This window comes from Simochromis diagramma, unplaced genomic scaffold (genome assembly GCF_900408965.1).
Source record: "Simochromis diagramma unplaced genomic scaffold, fSimDia1.1 OVJJ01000596.1, whole genome shotgun sequence".
Taxonomy (NCBI): Eukaryota; Metazoa; Chordata; class Actinopteri; order Cichliformes; family Cichlidae; genus Simochromis; species Simochromis diagramma.
The window spans coordinates 24,575,252-24,596,801 of record NW_024387245.1 but is presented as its reverse complement, the minus strand read 5'-3'; the positions used below and the strand labels follow the sequence as shown (position 1 = coordinate 24,596,801).

The window sequence follows — 21,550 nt, the reverse complement described above, 5'->3', positions numbered from 1 at the left end:
TTAGCTCCGGCAGTTCTCCAGAGGCCTGGTAACGAACTAATCATGTGATTCAGGTGTGTTGACCCAAGGTGAGATCTAAAACCTGCAGGACACTGGCCCTCGGGGCCTGGAATTGCCCACCCCTGAACTACAACATAGTTAATCAACTTCATTATCGTCTTCGGCTAGGGTTAGGGCTGGGTTTTGCTTCAGTCACATGAGCCAGTCACTGGCTCTCTTTCACAGCATGTCTTTGAGCTGTCTTCCTATCCTCACCCCAACAGATTGTGACAGATGATTGCCCCTCCTTGAGCCTGGTTCTGCTGGAGGTTTCTTCCTGTTAAAAGGGAGTGTTTTATTTCCATTGTTGCTCACAGGGGGTTGTCTGATTGTTGGGGTTCTCTTATTACTGTAGGGTTTTTACCTTACAATGTACTGGGCCTTGAGGCAGCTGTTCTGATTTGGCTCCATATAAATAAAATTGAATTTATTGATTAGATAGTTTGTATTCTTTAAATTTGTTTTTATTGTTACCTATTTATTGGTTTTATTGTTATGTATTATAAATGCTGCTACCAAGAGCTGCTTCTAACAGCTGATGCTTAATGACAATAAAGGTTTCTGATTCTGAACTGAATTGATTTGTACCTTCTGAGGACCAAAGAGGCACATACTTGTTCAAAACCTGTAAAAGGTATACATTAGCACCCATTCTTTTATTTGTTTAGGTGCAAAATCAAAAGGTTGTACGTGGTTAAACAGACTGTTGCGACCAGCTGTTGCTCCCGATCCTTTGATTCTGACCTGGTAAGACACGAGACAGAATACTTCACTTCCCATGTTCCTCCTTATTTACACATGCGCATGGGGAGATGTGCACAGTGCTCCTGCAGATCTGAAGGACGCTCCTTCAGTCTGTTACATTTATACTCTAAGCCCACAATACATTTAGAACACCTTTGACCTGACCCCCACATGTGACTATATCACTGAATCCATACACACTATCCTATGACCATTGGTATGTGCAGCTGTCTTGTCTCTTACCTACATATATCCTGGCTCCACATTCCTCCTGCTATTCTCAGAAATGAAAAATGTCACATTGCCCTGTTTATTTCCCTGTTTCCTGCTTAAGGCCAGGTCAGAAAGCGGTCACAGTGCAGATACATATGGACACATTCTGGCGCCTCTCTTCCTATGTTGTCTATCCCCACAGTTTCACATGAGCCATAGTTTCACATGATTTTCCCCCTTGCTCAAACTATTCATACTTTATTATTCAACTGCATCTCTGCAGACAGAGGCCTCTCTTTTTTTTTTAAAATCATGCAAGCCCTACGTATTATCCACACAGAAAAGGAAAAATTTGGTAAAATATTATTTTTTCTATGAGATTTTGTCACAGTTTGGCGAGGGCAGACTGTATGAATTGAAAAAGGACCCAAAATGCAGACTCCAAGGAACAGGGAACAAAACTTGAATGTTAACAAAAGGTGAGCCGTTTAATAAGGCTGGTAGAAAAGGTACAAACAAAGGGCAAGGCAAACTGAAGCAAAATTAACACAAACCTAAACTGGGGAATCTAAACAAACATAAGAAAAACCTAGACAAGAAACTTGGAAGCATGGCATCGGAAACATGGCGGAGGACAACAGACGACCTGACAATCACACACTGAAAACAGAGGACTTAAATACACAGGAGGTGATTAGGGGAAGTGGAGACACATGAGGAAACAGCTGACTAGGATAAACATAATGATGCACAGGCAAGAGTAAAACTAACCACATGAGCACAGAACACAAGACCCCTTTTCAAAATAAAACAGGAAACATGCAGACTTAGAAACGACAACCAGAACTTGACAGCGTAAGACACAGACATGAAACTCAGGAAGAGCAGGGGAGATTTAACATGGTTGGAAACACGAAGGGGAAATAATAAGAACTAGAAACGCTTAGGCATGATAATACAAACTTGATAACATAAGACACGCAGCATGAAACATGAAGGATGAGGGGAAGCTTAAATATAGGGGAAGAAAACACAAGGAGTCTAATAACCAAATGAACTTAGATAACCTAATGAACAAAATAAACTCAAACTTAAAACGCTGGGCCAAAAGACCCAGGACCATGACAGATTTGAATCCCTTCATGTTTGAAAACCACTCCTCTAAGACACTGTTGTACCTTCGTGGTCTGTTCATTACACAGACTACTGGCCAGTCATTCCTGCCTCTCTTTAGGACACAAAGAGGAAAAGTTACTGCTCCTATGACAAAACGTATCCCTCAAGTTACCTTATTTTCTAACACCTCAGTCGCCCAACCCTAGAGACTCGTCAGAGATCATCTGGCGACCACTGGTTGCCATGTAAAAATGTGTGTTTCCTGACTGGCTTCAAATGGGCTCCGGAAGTCGCTAGTTTGAAACTGATGTAGTGCTTTGGTTACTAGCAGGTCTCTAAAAAACACTTGATAACTCCTCTTTGAGCAGTTGTGAAATTGTGAAGAGTGTGACAGAAACCAGAAACTGGTAGTGTTCACCTTCAAAGTAAAAGCTTTGCCTTACCATTGCAACCAACACATTTAAACGATGCAGCTTTTACTCTGAAAGGAATCTTCTGTGTTTACGGTTTTAGTGCCCTTACTCGGAAACTAAATGGAAAGTGTTTACAGAGAATTTTCCATGAAAACTACAGTCAACTGTAGCGATGGGAATTGGATCCAGTACTAACGATTTCTTGGAATCACTAGTCTGCCTGCCTATCGATCCTGTTTACTGGTTCTTGCACTCTCACTATGATCAGCTGATTTCAGTTCATGTGTCAGACTGGCTCTGCCATCACTACAGAAACTAAACTGGTCATGTTGGAGCTTCCACAGCATGTCTTATCCTGTCTTCCTTCTCTCACCCCACCCGGTCGCAACAGATGGCCGCCCCTCCCTGAGCCTGGTTCTGCCGGAAGTTTCTTCCTGTTAAAAGGGAGTTTTTCCTTCCCACTGTCGCCAAAGTGCTTGCTCATAGGGGGTCATATGATTGTTGGGCTTTTCTCTGTATTATTGTAGGGTCTGCCTTACATTATAAAGTGCATTGAAGCGACTGTTGTTGTGATTTGGTGCTGAGTAAATAAAACTGAATTGAATTGAACAAGTATTGCACACCAGAGTGACCTTAGAACCGACTGACTGATCATTAATGTTTAGCCTATGTTAGTGAAAAATTTGATGAGAGGTATTTTCCTTTGATCTGTGTTTATAAGAACCAAGAACTTACTTTTGATTCAATGCTGTAAACCAGTAAAACAATAAACTTCCAAAGTGCTTTATGTGATGCTTTGATTGTGTCTGGTTACTGCCAGAAACTTGGTTGATGGTTTCCAGAGAAACAGTAAAGCACCATGAAGACTGTGTGACCTGCGGTGTTGATTTTGGCATGAGTAATGAACACTAGAGGGAGCCAGCTCTGTATTAATGATGAGCTGTCACACGTTGCATGCCAGGAGTGTAAAGTGCATTTACACAGCTATTATACTTAGGTGTACTTCTTGAGGCATTTCTACTTCTCCTGCATGTCCTGATTCGTTGTGCTTTTAATTATATTAGAGTTACCAGCAACAGCTACAGACTACTTTGACTCCAGCAGAGTAGTTGAGGCACCCTTTCAGCCCCTCCTACTAATATTAGTTTAACTGTCCATTAGCAAGTTCCTTCCTCAACCACATGCTTTTAGTTGCCATCAGCACGCTTCTGGTAAAATTCTGGCTGGATTTGACCTTCTTGGCAGAACTGATGAAGTTCATTTAATTTGACTGGTTTCCTGGATAAAGACTGGATCACATAGTTTTCAGTAGGGTTGATTGGGGAAAGTTACTCCTGAAGCTTATTGTTGGCCTGACTTATTCCAAAATACCAAAATAAGTGCTGATGTATATTTGGGATTACCCAACTCTGTCCAAGTTTTAACTGTGTGAAACTTAATGGCTGAATCTACTAATTCTAGATAAAGATGTTCAAGGTAAAGTTGGAGAATTTTTTAAGGGCTCATTTATGGCTTTTCAAAACATTTTCTGCTTAAGCGTCTCTGATTTGCAAGAAGAATTTATGATCCAAAATTTAGACATATATAATGATTCCTAATTTTTTTTTTAGCTCCATATATCACCATATATCTTTTCTAAATATTTGTGTTTCAAAAAAGTCCAGTCTAACAGACTTTTGAGCCCTTAATTTTTTGCATAAATCTAACCACACTAACTGCATGGACTATGGGAGGAAGCTCCAGCAAACTCCACACAGAAAGGCCCTGCCCAGATGGAGGAGTCAAACTCAGGACCTTCTTGCTGTAAGGCAACAGTGCTAACCACTGCGTCACTGTGCTGTCCAGAATAAATATTCATATTTTGAGCCCACAGTATGCCTCAAGGTCATGAAACTCTGTCACACCCAGTGGTTGTCCACTCAATCCTCTGGCCAAACTTTATTGTTTCTCTGAAACACCAAGTAAAATATCCTGGAAACGTCCCCCCCCAAAAGAGCTGTAAATGAGCAGCAAAGGCACCATTTAAAGTCACTTTTGGTAAATTATTCTGTTAAGAATTTTTTTTATAAAAAACATCTGTTTATCAACTGAATTGTATTAATTTGTACCACATGATGGTGGAGTAAGTATATGTGATAAAAAAAATAAATGTAATAATTTAAAAGGACATGCCCGACAATATCTGTGTACACAGTCTCACAGAATGATAACTACAAAAAGCAACTTAATGTTCTTATATGCCGAAATCTGAGAAAACTGTTTGAAGCTGTGTGTCATTGGTGAGAACACCTTAGAATAGGATCGTTGTGTTTTCATAATTCTGTGGACAGGAGATAACAAGAAAGAAAAAATTCCCAACAGCTGACATCACACATGAAGACATGACTAAATACACGTCTAGTAAAACCAGTGACTCAGTGCGGCTCTCAGTGCAGCTGCAGATCAGCTTGTAGCTCAGTTTAAAGTCAACACTGCAATTATAAACTCACATACTCACTTGCCTTCTCTGGAATTTCTGGAGTGCTGTGTGGTTCCGAAATGAAAATTCAGTGGAAACAGGGAGTGGAGGGAATTCTTTAGATGTTTAGTGGGAAAAGGAAAGACTGAACCTTTTCTTTGTTGTCTTTGTATGAAAACAAAACTAAGCCTGTCATTACGATCTGGTTCAAATGACTGATAAAGGAGGAATTTCATTAGATAACTGACTCGGGTAATTTTCCTTCTCACAGTCACTCATGACAACTAAAAAGTGGCTTTGTGCATGAAAATGTGTGCATATGTGTAAACAGCAGTTTTTGTTGTGTTATTATCTTATTATTACCATATTAGAGACAAAAAAAAAATCACAAAATTAAATTTTATTTAATGATTTATGGTTTTATTTTCCCCCTTATTTAATTAAATGCTTTATGTATTCATAGTGTCTTCTTCCAGTCATTTTCTGTATACGGAACATTAAAGCCACGACCCTGAATTGGATAAGCAGGAAAGGATGGATGAATGGAAGAAATTAAGTGCCTGACCACCTGAAGGAGTTGCTTGACCGTGGAAACTCATGCCATGAAGCCCCTGGCTCCGGGTTTCTGTGCTGATGTTAATGTCAGCAAGTTTTGCAGCTCTGCAGTCACTGAGTAAGCAGAGCATTGGTGATTTTTAGGCACTTCAGCAACTTCCTGTGGTTCATAAATGCTTCTGCTTTGCAGTAACACCACATACTCCTTAGTATTCAACAGGGAGGAAACTGACATGTTGCAACAGTAGCATCCTATATTAGACCAGTTCAGTGAGCTCTTTCACAAATGTCTGTGAAGGCAAACTACGTGGCTAGGTGATTTGATTTCATACACATGTGACAATAAGACTGAAAAAAACCTGAAGCACCATTTATGCAGTCTATGTGAGTCCTACTGTACTGTTAAGAGCTCATCCCAGGCACATCGCAACACTTTTATTTACTGTCCATATTTACTGGCTCCAAATGACATGTTCAACCAATGTCCACACTCCAGGAAGCAGAGGGCAGGGTGAGGCAGAAAGGATTTTACTCAGAATTGGGGGAGGGGAGTCAGTTTTGCAGGGGATGAGTTGGAGGAAAGCCAAACAAAAGGAGTACATAAAAGCTTGTAACAGCCTCTTAATAAGAAGTATTGTTTAATGTAGCACTTATTGAGCTTCCTTATCTTCAATTTTCCTTGTATTCCTTTCTTCCTGTTCCTCCCTTTCATTACTGGAAAAACTGCAGCATACTGACTGATAGGTGAACTGACAGAAATCTCATCCTTAACCAAGATCTGAGAAGCCTCTGTTTAAGAGATTTAATCTGGGCGTGTTGTTTTTGTTTACCTGGAAAAAAACCCTCCCAGCTTCTGTTCTGAACCACTGATAACAAGTGTTTTCCTTAGTCTGATGGCCGATTCTCTCTCTCTGACTAGTGTTTTTCTAAAAGGTTTCAAGTCTGAAAACAATCTTAGAGCAAGTGAGGAATGTCTGACCTCGCTGCTGTGAGTCACAGTTACGAGAACGCGACTGCTCTGTTTCCTGTACTGGAGCTCACATGGATTTCACAATCATGAACTGAAATGATTTCCCAAAGCTTACATGAGAAGGGAGAGCGACTCCAGGGAGTTATCTGACACTGACATGGTGACTTTTCTCTTCAGAGTCTTCAAATAAAACTCACAAAAGTGTTTTGTGTGTGAAAGTTTTTGTTTCTATAAAGGAAGCCTCAGGAACCTGCTTTACAACCATTTGTAAATGTTTATCACCAGAGCTATGGCAACCATTTGACTCAATCCATGAAGTTTTTTTTCTACAAAGAAATAAACACGGGAGGATTATCATGATCGCATGGTTGTTACTGCTGTCACTCTCCACAACGAGCACACAAGATGGACAAGAAAACAGTGAGTATTTCATCGTCTTGATTGAAGATGTCGTGTTTCAGCTGCTCCAATGAGTAAATGCTCTCAGGTGTGCATGCAGGATATTTTTATGTGCAGTTTTTCCTGTTCATATAACAAACACAAGGCGTGTCAGGGGATCATGCTTTCCACACACTACAGATTTCAGTGAGCATTAGCTGCTAATTGCTAACCACCTGTTTAAATTTGATTACACTTTGCCGTATTAGAAGCATGGCTATTTTGACTGTGAGCTCCCTGCTAGGCTTTACTGCCGCTAATTTGTGTGGATTTCTTGACCCAGTTTGTTTTTAATGCAAATATCTGACAAATTATACATTTTTCTGTGGGTGTAATTGAACAGTATCTAAATTCTAGATGTCCATGTGTGCCCAAATATGGTCACTTTGAAAAACCAAGAGGTTGATGACTAGATGAACTGTCTTTGAAGCAAGACTTCACAAACCAGCATCATGGCAGTGGTTATGATGTTTGCCCCTGAAGCTCTGCTGCTATGATGGCTGAAACCCAACAGTTAGCTCTATGTCTTCAACATCTACAATAATGCATGATTGATTTCCTTTTTGTCTTGCTTTATGTCCACATACTTTATGCAGACAGTCAGCTTCTAACTTCCCATCTTCCCTTGCAAAACTTCTTAAATGCTTCCTTCCAACTTTCTCAACAGTCATTGTGTAAAAAGAGAAGAGCTCTCAAGTGGCCAGTTAGTGAACTGGCTTTTAAACTATTTGTGCCCTCTGAGGTTCCCCCAGAAAACTTGTGATTTTTTTTTAAAAAAGAGCGATGGGTGGGTGACAGAACATAAAATTGATCACTGACAGAAGAGTGGCTTTTACAGGTGAAATGTAAATGTTGTTTACAGGCAAATTATAATAGAACAATACAGAAGAAAGGAAACAAAAATATATAAAAAATTACAAAGATGTATAATAAAATATTACAGAATAATAGAAACGTATTAAAGGTATGTGGAATGTATTAAACAGTATTATTAGACAGGGTAGGCTGCAATATTTGATCTAAGTATTTATGAAGGGAGCATAAAGGAAATGAAACATGTAGTTTGTGGCTGGACCAATGGTGACCCCCCCCCCAAAAAAAAAGAAAAAAAAAAGGAAATATCTTGGAATCAGAAAGGTTTGGGGAAATTCCAGGAGACAGGTAAGACAGCTGGACAGGGCCCAGCAGCAGGACCTGTATCTGTTTCTTTCTGCAAAGGATGAACAAACTAAGTGCTTAGAGCGACTGGTCCTAGCACACTTCAAATCCTGTCTCCCCCCCACCCTGGACCCCCACCAATTCGCATACCGCCAGAACAGGAGCACAGAGGATGCAGTCTCCATCGCAATGCACTCTGTCCTCTCACACCTGGACAACAACAACACCTACGCCAGAATGCTGTTTATAGACTTCAGTTCAGCATTCAATACAATCCACCCCTCACAACTCATCAGGAAACTGACAGACCTGGGCATCAGTTCCCTCATCTGCAAATGGTTACTGGACTTCCTGACCAACCGCCCCCAACATGTCCGGCTGGATAACCACTGTTCATCTACAATCACAATGAACACCGGTGTACCACAAGGCTGTGTGATGAGCCCTTTCCTCTACTCCCTCTTCACCCACGACTGCAGACCTGCTGATGGTTCCAACACCATCATTAAGTTTGCAGATGACACCACGGTGATTGGCCTCATCAGTGACAACGATGAGGCCACCTACAGGGAGGAGGTGGATCGTCTGGCTGAGTGGTGCGACACAAACAACCTGCTGCTTAACACCGAGAAGACCAAGGAGCTCATCGTGGACTACAGGAGGAATGCTGACCCACATCCACCCATCCACATTAAGGGGACGGCTGTGGAGCGTGTGAGCAGCTTCAAGTTCCTGGGAGTCCACATCTCCGAGGATCTCACCTGGACGACCAACTGCTCCAAGCTGGTCAAGAAGGCTCACCAGCGCCTCTTCTTCTTGAGGACTCTGAGGAAGAACCACCTGTCCTCAGACATCCTGGTGAACTTCTATCGCTGCACCATCGAGAGCATCCTGACCAACTGTATAACAGTCTGGTACGGGAACTGCTCTGCCTCGGACCGGAAGGCGTTGCAGAGGGTCGTGAAAACTGCCCAGCGCATCGCCGGAGCACCACTTCCTGCCATAAAAGACATCTACAGGAAGCGGTGTCTGAAAAGGGCTGGGAAAATCATCAAAGACCCCAGTCACCCATCACATGGACTCTTCACCCTCCTGCCCTCTGGGAGGCGCTACAGGAGCCTCCGGACTAAGACCACCAGGTACCGGAACAGCTTCTTCCCCACAGCTGTCAGACTCCTGAACTCTGCCTCCTGACATCTGACCCACGTTAACTCATGGACTGAACACACACACCCACAATGGACAACTGTACCCTCAAACACACAATAATAACATGGACTGAACCACCACTCACAACCACTAGCACTTTATATAGCCTCTGTAGAAACTATCCACACCCTCACTTATCTTAACTGCACTACTGTATAGCTCTGTGTAAATAATCATTCTGTACATTCGATAATCTTTAATCCTACAAACTGTTTACAACTTGCATAGTTCCCATTTCTGTATAGCTGTATATCTCAGATTCTGTAAAGTTATTTATTTCATATTCTGTATAGTTGTTCATATTTATATCCTGTTCATATCCTGTACATAGCTTGTACTCACTACAGCCTGTACATACTTATAGTTATAGAATATTCACAACATACTTCATACCGTGTACATTATAACATACCATAATAGACCCATTTCTGTATTATACTCACATATCTATATTATTGCTAATATATATTGTAATATATCTATATCACTAAAGCACTTCTGGATGGATGCAAACTGCATTTCGTTGCCCTGTACCTGTGCATGTGCAATGACAATAAAGTTGAATTCTATTCTATTCTATTCTATGAGCTCTGCCAGAGCTCCACAAAATGACCTCCACCATGCCACTGCTGTAATAATAATAATAATAATAATAATAAATTTTACTTTTAAAGCGTCTTTCAAGACACCCAAGGACATTGTACAATAGATAAAAACACATAATATAACAATGACACAATGAAGAAAAATGAAGAACAATAAAACAAAAGCACAGGATATAATGAACAAACAGTGGGTTCACAGTGAATATGCAGATTTGAACTGATGGGTTTTGAGTTGAGATTTAAACTGGGGGAGAGAACCAATGTTTCTTATATCTGGGGGTAGAGCGCCACAGCCTGGGAGCAGAGCAGCTAAAAGCTCTGCTTCCTGTGGTGGTGAGGCCAAAATAAGGCACAACAAGCTGGACAGAAGAAGGTCGAAGTGAGCGGGCAGGAAAGGTAGTGCTTAACAGGTCAGAAAGGTAAGGAGGTGCGAGGTTATGAATGGCCTTGAAGGTGAGAAGAAGAAGTGAAGTTCCTGAAGAACAGGGGTGATGTGCTGGTAGGACGGGGTTCTGGTGATAATGCGAGCAGCAGAGTTGTGAACCAGTTGAAGCTTATGGAGGGATTTTTGGGGGAGACCATGCAAAAGAGAACTGCAGTAGTCAATACGGGAGGTAACAAGACCGTGGACAAGAATGGACGTGGACTGTGTGGAAAGGAGAAGGACGTAATCTGTTAATGTTGCGTAGATGGAAATAGGCAGAACGGGTGAGATTACTGATGTGAGACTTGTAGGAAAGTGAACTGTCTAATGTGACACCAAGGCTCTTAACCTGAGAAGAAGGGAAAACTGTGGAGTTATCGATGGTGAGTGAGAAATGGTTCGCCTTCAAAAGGTTGGATTTGGTGCCAATAAGGAAGATTTCAGTTTTATTCTCATTGAGCTTTAGAAAATTAGAGCTAAACCAGAATTTTAATTCGGATAGACATTCTGTAAGGGAAGAAGGTGGGAGGGAGGAATCAGGTCTGCAGGAGAGATGTAACTGGGTGTCATCAGCAAAACAGTGAAAGTGAAGATCAAATTTGTGGAAAATGGTACCTAGAGGGAGGATGTATATTATGAAGAGAAGAGGGTCTAAGACTGAACCTTAGGGTACACCAGAAGTGACCGGGAATAGACGAGAGTGGAATGATTTCAGTTGAATAAACTGGGAGCGGTCGAGGAGATATGATTGAAACCAGGGGTTCAATCATATCTGTGTGTCAGAGATGCCAAGAGAGGAGAGTCTGCTTATAAGGACAGAGTGAAAGATGGTGTCGAAGGCTGAGCTCAGATCTAAAAGGATGAGAATGACCAGAGTCTGCTCCGATTAGAAGATCATTAGTGACTTTAAGTAAAGCAGTTTATTTACTGTGACATGAACGAAAACCAGATTAAAATCTCTTGTAGATGTTTTATATTAACCAAGTGTGAATGAAGTTGAACTGCAACTACTTATTAGATTAGAAATCGGACGGAGGTTGTTAAAGTTGTTAGGGTCTAAAGAAGGTTTTTTCAGCATGGGAGTGACTGAAGCAATCTTGAATAAGGAGGATAGCAGAGATGAGTGGGAGTAAGGAAGAGAGGCAGTGAATCTTTCTGACCAAACAATCAGAAACTGACTTCATTAGGGTGGTTATCCATCGTCACGTCCGAGTGGCATCTGCCATAGATTGCAGTGATGGACATTCTGACAACCTGTTCTTTTCACAGATGAAAGCAGGTTGACCCTCAGCACGGAGAAAAGATAAATCTACTTGAATTAGCTGAGGCAAGAGAGAACTAGTGTCCTATTTGGACCCATTTGCTAGTCAAAATGGGCCTGAAACGTATAATGAGGAGTCTTAATACAACTTAAACAGTTGCTGCATGAGTGAAATTTGTTACCAAGCGCAAAAAAAAAAATAAAAAAATAAAAAATTGTATGAGGCTGTAAACATGTTTTGCTGTAAAGCTGGGCATTTTGAACAGGGTGACACATCTATGGGAATTGACACACCTTGTAAGGATATCTCAAATGAAGAATAGATGAACTCCATTTTAGGCAACAGTTTTTAACAAAATCTTTAACAAAACATCAGTATTTGATGCCCGGGCAGTGACGACACTATTGGCACCACTGGCTGTGTCCTCACTGACTGCTGTTCAAATAGCCCAACGATGACTGTGAAGAATTGTTCAGTTCACTTTAACCATAAAATGTCCTGTGGTCACTTCCTTTAGGTGTTTTGCGTTGTGGACCTCAGAATGTGACTCTTGACTACGACAGTTTCCTGTTAAAGTGGGAAGATGACCTTTCTTGCTCTGTGATACGAGATGGGCTCGTGTACGAGCTGCAGCTTCTCATTGCAGACAAACCTGAACACAATGTAAGAGATTATTATGGGTAACTATAATCCTCACTTCTGTAGCCTCCAAACAAAAAGCTGTTCCTCTAATGTGTTTATGATAATGTTGTAGGGTGAAGTTGTTGTGGCACCTGCACAGATAGGATCTACTCATTCCTGGAAATGGATTTCCCATTTACCATCGCAGTGTGCTCGCCATTCAGTCCGGCTCAGGTCCCAATACAACAACCAATCAAGCCCATGGATGCAGAAGACGCTACCTGGTTAATATTAAGTTCAAATCATTTGATCTTTTTTGATTCTTAAACACTTTACAGTCTTGTTTATTCTTATCACTGTGCTTCTTCAGACCAGGGTGAAATACTGGTTCTCCCAAGAGACCAAATATTGGAGGTGGGCAGCACAGCCACATTCTGCTGCATGGTGCCAGATGGGGAAAGTATTAAAACAATGTTTCTACTCAAGTACAAAGGCACTAATGTAACAACTACAAAGATCAGTGAACATGTGCACTCCCTGATTGTTCACCTGGACCAAGAATCAGAAAACTATAGTGATGTACAATGTGAAACAACCAAAGGAGACATCAACGGAGCCAGTTTTCACGCCAGCTGTAAGTATGATGTAGCATTTGAGATTGTGGTTTCTCAAATTGATCTTGTAAATAAATGCTGGTTTTTCTGTTTTTCCTGGTATTTGCCACAAACTTAGATCCTCCTGATGACAGTGATCTTAAGTGTGAAACCCGGGATCTGGAATCAATCGATTGTTTTTGGAATGTAGGAAGGGCAGCAAACGAACATCCTGCAATGGAAAGAACATATCAGCTCCAAGGAAGGTATAATAAGACCCAACCACCCCTAATATATCTACAGTCTCCTGTATGGAAGCATCTGAGGGTGTGAATCTTATAAATAAGACACCTCACTGGACACCTTGTTAAAAATCACTGCAGACCGTTTCAGATTCAGAAGAACAAAAAGTTGATGAACCCTTTTAGATGATCTCGATGATCTGTAGTCAGAAGTTACAAAAATGAGCACTTGCTATGCAACTTCAGTTGCAGGATGGTTTATTGAAAAACTGAAAAAACCCTCAAAAAAATAGTACTCAGGAAGCAAAGTGCTTCCAATGCAATCACAGACAGACAGGCTGCCCTGTTTACTACTTTTAGTTAGAGTTAGCTTACTCTGACCTAAAAAATCTACAACATATCAGGCCTTGTCAAAACATTCCCTTTTAAAGTGCCCCACTCTCTTTTGTAAATTCCATGCATATCCAAGCATAAGCCACACACACACGCAGAGATGGTTAACACATAATTTGAAAACTAAAATAAAGTGCCCAGAATAAATATAGTCCAAAAAACAAATTGATTAATTATGGGATAAACAGTAGTTATGCTTCTCACAGTATGTAATGCCATATAGGTCAAAAGTCAAAGTGAGTTTACAAAGAGAACGTCCTTGATGAAATCACAGTGGAGTTGTTTTCAGGGCTATTCTTCTTTAATTTCACTTTATATGATTTGCAGTGAAAACTGCACACAGTACACCTCGTCACCAGAGTTCTTAAAAAACCCAAAAACCTGAATATTTATAAAAGTAGTTTCAAGCAGTTGAGAGAAATGCTCTGATTTAAAAGACCATCAAAGCAAAAACATTTTGGGATCTATAGACTAAACTTTAAAGCACCAAACATTATTGATTAAGCAATAAGGAGTTCAGTCAATGACAAATTTAAAATGTACGGTTACTTTGCTTCCTAGTGAATGTGCAGTCCTGCTAGCCTCTGTATTTATTTAGTTGTAAATATTTAGTAATAGCGGTGTATATTTTTTACATTTTAGCTCATGCATCAATGGACGTTCAGGTAAATGCTCGCAAAAAGTAAAGGTGGATGCAGCTGAGAGGAACTGGACCTTAACAGCAACTAACCGGCTGGGAAAGCTCGAGATCCATGACAACGCGGACCTGACCAAAAGAGGTAAAGCTTTGAATAAAATTTGGTTAAATGATTATTTTTAATCCTTAAGATCGGCTGATTGTTGTGATCTCTTGTTTTAGTGCACATGGTCGCGCCAGACAAAGTGGCAGCTTCAACTGTGAACCCCAGAAACATCAGTCTGAAATGGAGCTGGACTGTGCAGAAGTACAGTAATCTCAACATCACATGCCAAGTACATGTCAGTGATGGAAACTCTAATACCAAAGTGAGTAGATTAAAAAAGAAAGTTTACATATTGGCTTTTCAAAGTAAAAGTCTTCACTGAAGTCAGCTAACATAATTCTTGTCCTTGTAGGTTTACCAGACTGAAAGCATTGGAGTTGGCCTCACAGCTGCAGTCATCAAGGACTTGATACCGCACTGGGGCTATGACGTGAGGGTCCGATGTGGAACAGCACAACATTTCTGGAAATGGGGTGACTGGAGCAAAAGTGTCAAAATCCGCACGAAGGGTGATGGTAAGTATTTTTTATTTTAAGACTTTATTTTAATCTTAAAATAAAAAATATTTTAAGAGAAAAGACTTTAAAAATGTGTGAATGTAACAGATGTCGTTTGTCTGGTTGCACCACAGTTCCAGATGCTCTTGACGTGTGGATGAAGGTGAAGGAAGACCAGACTGTAATCTCCTGGAAGGTGAGTCCAAGTTGGCTTTTACAAGGCTTTTATGAGGCCTCTTGGTAAGGTCTAAATCTGGAAACTGACTTACTTTTGGAGACAGCCTCAAGTGGTCTTTAGAAAAACTAGAGCTTTTGGTACTTGCATGTTGGATTCATTTTTTTCCTCACAACTTGATGCAATAAAAAATATCTTTATTAAATCTATTTGAAAAAATATCAGTGCAACATCTTATACAGTTAGAAAGTGACGTTTCAGAGGACACTGTTACCATTTCAGGTCTTGATGTTACGTCTCCACAGGTGCCACTGGCCAATCAGAGCCATGGAGAAATCTTTGACTACAAAGTGTCCTGGGCAAAGACCAAAGACAAAAATCAGTCAAACCAAACCAACGTGTCCAGAAGCAATCACAGTCTTACACTCACGCTGGACCCCAGTGAGGAGTACATGGTCACTGTCACGGCTAGAAACATAAACGGCAGCTCATCACCATCGACCATCATCATCCCCCGCTGCAATCTAGGTATGAAGCTAACAGAGCACCACACATTACAGATAAGCTCACTTTGATTTCCATTTGGGGAAGAGGTTTGATTTTATCTAATCTGTGCAGAAGGCTGTAAGCAAAGGGTTTTTCAAACAAATGCAGAAAAGGAATAGCAGTTTTCATGATCACATGATTGAGATTATAGCTATTATAAGTATACAAATATGTAATTTTTGTGTTTATATTCTATATGTCCAAGTCATGGTGAGTATATACATTTGGACACATTTTATTGGTCTGAAAAGGAAAGCTACATGCCTTAAAAGTGCATTAAACTGCTTTTAAAACCCATGGAAAATTCTCAAGGTTTAACTATATATACTGATTTAACCTCTTCCTTTTTTAAGTGGAGTATGTTGTAAAATCTAATTTTAAAGAGTATTTTTCAGATACATCCAAGGTGAAGACCTCCTGGATCAGTGGCAGCAATGGTAGCTTCTTCCTGTCCTGGCCTGATAGTCCTAACGCCAGCTGTGGCTACATAGTGGACTGGTGTCCAGTCTTCGGTAATTGCTCCTTCGAGTGGATGAAAGTGCCTCCCAACAGAACTCGTACCACAATTTTTTCAAGTACGTTCTCATCTTTGCCTACAAAACTGTTGCAGATCATATTTGCATCTGTTTCAGCACAGCTCCTTTTGTTGTTCCAGAGAACTTTGAAGATGGTCGGAGATACCTGCTGTCCATATACGCCTGCACTGAGGGAGCTGCGGTGCTACTACAGAGAAGAGAGGGCTACATCAGAGAGACCAGTAAGACTGATTCAGTGATTTCTCACAAAATGCGATGGTTCAATCAGCAGTGTATTTTATGCATGTCACATCTTTCCAGAAATAGGAGGCGAGCTGTTTAAACTCAAATACAAACAGGAAGACTCGGCTGTTGAGGTATCCTGGGAGCCCATACCTCTGGAAAAGCAGACTGCTTCCATCCATGGATATATTCTCTACTACCAGGACAAGAGCGGGAATGTTTTTAACGTGAGCACAGGTACAGTATGAAGGCATACTCACTCAGGCCAGCTAAGATTTCAGTCTGGACATTAAGTATAGGATCAGCACTTTTTTTTTTGTGATCAACATTTTATTGATTTAAAACGGGGTTGGGGGAGGGGGGGGGTACAGACATATACAGCACAACTGTAAACTGCAGTAGCAAAGCAAACATTGGTCACAAGGCATAGGGACAGCAAAGAAAAAACACAAAAACACAGTCAAAAACAGTTAGTGCCTGTTCCAGGAGATAACTTTGGATGAGAAGATTTTCCAAACTTCAACAGTCGTGGGTCGAGCTTTATTTAATTTTGCTGTGGTATGTTCAAAATTAATAACACGGATAAGACATCGTATCCAGAATGATTCCATACAAATGTCAGGACTGAACCATTGCTTTGTAATAGTCTTCTTTGCGGATGTGAATCCAGCAAACAACATTTTGCATTGTATTTGTTTTAAGGAGATTTCAGAGGTATCATTAAGGAGACAAAGACTAGGATTGGGAATATAAAAAACGTCCAGCACCTCAGATAACACAGAGTTCACAAAGACCCAAAAATTGGATATAACAGGACAGTCCCAAAACATGTGCAAAAACGTGCCTGGTGACGAATCATTGCAGATGTGACAGTGATACGTAGCCTGTAGTTTCATCTGTAACCTCCTATAGGGTATAATGTATGTTCTGTGTATGGTTTTGAAATGAATCAATTGATGCGCCAGGTTAGAAGTCAAAGGATCAGCACTTTTTCATAGGTGCTCTGTTAGCTGATTTTAATCCATCGTTAGTGTTTACCTCCTGGCATATGATGATTTTATTGGGTTAATTTGACCATGATCCCATTTTTTTCCATTATCTTGGACTTAGAAACTGTTAATAATGCCAGATCTAACAAATGGAAATAACAACCCCTTGTGGCACAAATGTAAAAGAAACCATGCCTGTTTTATGGTTGTAATTGGATGAAATATTAAGGGCTATAAGTCTTCAAATTGGTTGCAGAAAATATCAGATTTGTTTGAAAGTCTTTTATACTAAAAAACGTCAAAAATTACGTCTTCAACTGATTTGCTGTACATCAAGTTTTTTCTTGCATCTTTTGTAGTATTAAGGTGTTACCTGAACATGTTGCCGACGAGTTGTTTACAAATTGATTGGCACTCGGACGATGACACACTTAATCACACTATTAAGTTTCTCTTCTGATAACAAAGTCCTGGTTTTGTTTCTCCACACACAAAGATTAGCTTGGGGCTGAGATAAATGAAGTAAGTCTCCAGAGTTGCCCGATGATCGTAAACATGTATTTATGTTGTAATAATGGCGGTCACTCTGTGTTGATTTAGATGATCCTGAAGCCACCAGCCTCACTGCAAAGAACCTGAACATCAGTACGTACACCTTCACGGTGACAGCATCAACAGCATTTGGACTTTGTGGTAATTCATCCATCAGTGTCACCTTGAATCCCCTGGGTAGGTTAATTATTTCCCCATATGGACTATTTTTTTTAGTAAGACTGTCAACATTTGTCATTTTCTTTGATTTACTCGATGCGGTTCATTGTTTTCACCAGCTGATCAACTGATAATGCTGATCTTGATATCCCTGGGAGCAGTTTTTCTTATTCTGTCTGTCAGCACAATTATCTGCTACAGACACTGGGCATGGTAAGCAATGCACATTTATTTTCTATGAAATTTGCCACTTTTGCTTCCAATCATTGTTTTTGTTTAAATTTTGATGCATTCTTTCTCCCAACAGCATCAAGCACAAAGTCTATCCTCCAATCCCAAAGCCAGTGCTGACCGACCAGTGGCTGACATTACCAGTAAGTTGAGATGGCCAGTACTATATCATGTAGCATTGGCCAGCTAATGATGCATCTATACATCAGGATATTCTACTATTCAGTTATTTGTTGATTTCCTTGTATAGTGCATTATCCTAATCTCTAAGCACCAAGATGTCTTTCCTGTGAATGTGATGTCATTTTCTCTGTTTTTCAGGATGAACATACGAGTCATCGTCTTCATTTTGATCAGAGTTACTACAGAGAGGTCTTGGATATTCCTAAGCTACATGATCAATTCAGACCACCACAGCCTGTTGTTGGCCAGGACTACAAGCCTTTTACCTTCTCTCAGACTCCCAAAGGTTACTACAATAAGCCTCTGAAGAAATCCCAGCCATGTCTCACTTTACCCACTACAGGCCTCACATCTCAGCCAGGCTTGCCATCTTCTCCAATCAATGGCGTATTTCCTAATCCGTCGTACAACCCATCGTACAACCTGGTATTGCAAAGTGTGGACCGGGAATTCAAGTCAGGGCCCGAGGTCCATGAGGGAATACCTTTTATCAGAAGCTTTAGTGGATACCAGCGTCAGAGTCCTGATGAGACCTTTACCACAACTGAGTTAGACGAGTACCCAAACAGTCCCATATCCTGTGTGTCCACATACATTTTGCTACCACAGAAGACATCCAACTAGCTGCTGCATATGTGAACACATTTAAGCCTAATTCAGGCACTTTATGCATCGTTAACTACTGCATAGTTGGTTAGCTTCATCCACCAGGTCATCAGCAACTCAGCTAAGGTTAGGTGTGAGTTTAGTTTCATTCACACAAACAGGCACATTTTCAGAAAATAGAAGATGTTTCCTTTCAAATGAGATCCTAGGAGTACATTTTGGCATTAAAGCTTTTCTGTTTAGATGCTCACACACTCACACCTGAATTATAATCCTAGTTGTTTGTTGTTAGCCAATTATGTTAGTGGACCAGAGCGTTCGTGGTTTTCAAAGATTTTGTGCCCTGCAAATTTATTTTGTTTGTCACCACATCAGTGACACATACAGTATGAATGGCGAGTTTGAAAACGACTGCTCTAAGATGCTGCTGTTGAACCTTTGGGGTCTGTTCATTTCGGACACTACTGTACAGTCATTCCTGTGGCTGGTTCACATCAAGCTCTCTTTAAGACATGAAAAGGACAGGTTTCTCTTGTTGGTGTCCAAGTGGCACCATATGGGCATTATTTGAATTTACTCTGGAAACACTGCTCTCATGACGGGACATTGTATCCCTCAAGGTACTTAATTTTTAAGGGCTCTGTCCCACAATACTAGGGACACATCAGAGAGTACAACCACTGGTCGCTATGGAAAAATGTGTGCTCCCCGATTGTCAGTTGACAAGAAATTGGTCACAAACGGGTATACAGTGCTGCACTGATAACTGCTTTGGTTACTAGCAGGTTGCCAGAAGTTTGAACTTGTCTAGAAATAACTTGTTAAAGGCTCTCTGAACTGTAATGAAACTGTGAAAAGTGTGCCACAAACTGGAAATGGAGATTCTTCACCTTCTAAGTAAAGGCTTTGTCTTACTAATGTTATCATCACATTTAACATTTTACTTTATAAGGGAACATTTTCTGTTTCTGTTGCACTTACTCAGAGAGTAAATAGGGAGTGTTTGCAGCCAGCTCAGCATCTTCCATGCAAATTATGAGAGACTGCAAAAACCTGCACTTGATTTAGGTTTGTGACCTTCAGTGACCTTTGTCAGTGAATACATAGTTTATCCTAGATGTTCCTAGGGCATTGCTAACCGATCTCTAAGAAATTCTAAAAGTTTCTTTAAATGTATCTAGACGTTCCACTGAGTCAGACATTTGAGAGAAGCCCCTCTAAAGCTTGAATTATTTTTCTGTGTTGAATCTCTGCAAACCTGACTGCAAAGTCTGTACAAGTTAGAGCTGTTTGCATTTTTACTTTAATGACGTGTCTGAATCTCTGTGCCATCACCACGGAAACTCAACTCATCATATTGAAGCAAATAAATAATGAACAATGAAGAGAGGACTTCAGTACTGACCGATTGATTATGTGCGTCCTACCTTATTAAAAAATGTGAATATTTCATGTAGCTGCTGAGAGGTCTTTGCTGTTGATCTCTGTCTGTAAGAACCAAGAAATCACCTTTGAATCAATGCTGTAAACCAATAAAACAAGAAGCTTCAAACAAGAAGTGTTTTTTTAATGCTTTGATTGTGTCTGGTTACCTTCAAAGTCTGTTCATTTGGAGAGAAACAGTACAGCACCAGGAAGGCTGTGTGACCTGCTGTGTTGATGATTGCATTGTTACGTCCCTCTGCAGCCCCTAATCTCCTCAATGTGTTCAGCTGATGCTAATTGGCCACACCTAGTCAGGTGTGGATAAAAGCATACCTGAGGCAAGCTTCCAGGGAGCTCACTTGTCTTTGCGTTGGTGGCACCAGCCATTTTAGCCAACCTGGTATTCCATTTTAAGAAAAAAAAAAAAAAACCTCTTCTCACTAACACTATGGTATTTGTCTCCTTTTTTATGTTGCGGCTTTTGAGCTGGGTCGTAACATGCATGTGTATCAAACACTATATAAGGATATAATTAAGCGTATTTCTGAGGTACTCTTAGTGCATGTCCTGATTCTTTCCACTTTTATTTTCACTTATTTTATCACCAATAGCTAAAGGCACAAATTGCTTTAATTACAGCAGAGTAGTTAAGGCACCCAACGCTTGTTAGCTGTTGTCAGGGGGTATATAAAAAGGCTAACAAAGAAAAACAATCTCAATAAAATTAGTTGCCCTTCATGTGCCTTCTGGAAATGTTGGAATGTGTCATTTACCAGTACCGTATACAATTACATTCACCACTTATTGGGTGATGTACCACATGTCATGGTCCCTGTGTCTGCCCGGCTGGCCCCATGACGATACATTTGTTATGGTTGTTTTATTTTAGCCCATTCAGTTGAGGCCACTAAAGGGAAACTGTCATCTGAAATTTAAATTGTTTTGGGGTTTCTATTCATGACCATTAGAGATAAATATCATTAAATGACTTTCAGCCCACAAACTTCTTATTAATCATTCTTACAACTGAGCCAGATATATTGTTAATGAACATACTAAATATTCATTTCTTGAGCCCCTACTATTCCTCAAGATCATAAAAGGCTGGCATGCCCATTAAGTGTCCTCTGGCCACACTTCATTGTTGTTGTTGTTCAACACCTTTTAGAAAATCCTGGAAACACACCAATAAAAAGTTGTAAGCAAAATACCCCTTTAAAGGCACTTTTAGTG

The 21,550-nt window shown here is 40.5% G+C and overlaps 1 protein-coding gene across 2 annotated transcripts; it reads left to right on the top strand.

Moving 5' to 3' along the window:
• Positions 1-6,500: 6,500 nt before the first annotated feature.
• Positions 6,501-20,747, top strand: LOC120714207 (leukemia inhibitory factor receptor-like). Of its 2 annotated transcripts, XM_040000303.1 has the most exons (18): positions 6,502-6,668; positions 6,794-6,928; positions 12,122-12,267; positions 12,359-12,509; positions 12,596-12,859; positions 12,958-13,084; positions 14,096-14,232; positions 14,313-14,458; positions 14,549-14,711; positions 14,828-14,889; positions 15,174-15,396; positions 15,810-15,989; positions 16,070-16,171; positions 16,251-16,409; positions 17,762-17,890; positions 17,992-18,085; positions 18,180-18,246; positions 18,425-20,747. In XM_040000303.1, exons 2-18 carry the CDS (start codon positions 6,865-6,867, stop codon positions 18,908-18,910), a joined length of 2,700 nt encoding a protein of 899 aa, XP_039856237.1. In that variant the 5' UTR covers positions 6,502-6,668; positions 6,794-6,864; the 3' UTR covers positions 18,911-20,747. The 2 variants fall into 2 exon arrangements, with proteins under 2 accessions (XP_039856238.1, XP_039856237.1); XM_040000304.1 differs by having other exon boundaries at positions 6,501-6,928; positions 14,558-14,711.
• The last annotated feature ends 803 nt before the right edge of the window (positions 20,748-21,550 follow it).

Excerpts from the sequence above, each read along its gene's own strand:
- LOC120714207 (XM_040000303.1), top strand. The coding sequence starts at position 6,865 with ATGATCGCATGGTTGTTACTGCTGTCACTCTCCACAACGAGCACACAA. Across the intron at positions 13,085-14,095 it reads ACATATCAGCTCCAAGGAAG|CTCATGCATCAATGGACGTT; the intron begins GTATAATAAGAC and ends TTTACATTTTAG. Across the intron at positions 15,990-16,069 it reads TCGTACCACAATTTTTTCAA|AGAACTTTGAAGATGGTCGG; the intron begins GTACGTTCTCAT and ends TTGTTGTTCCAG.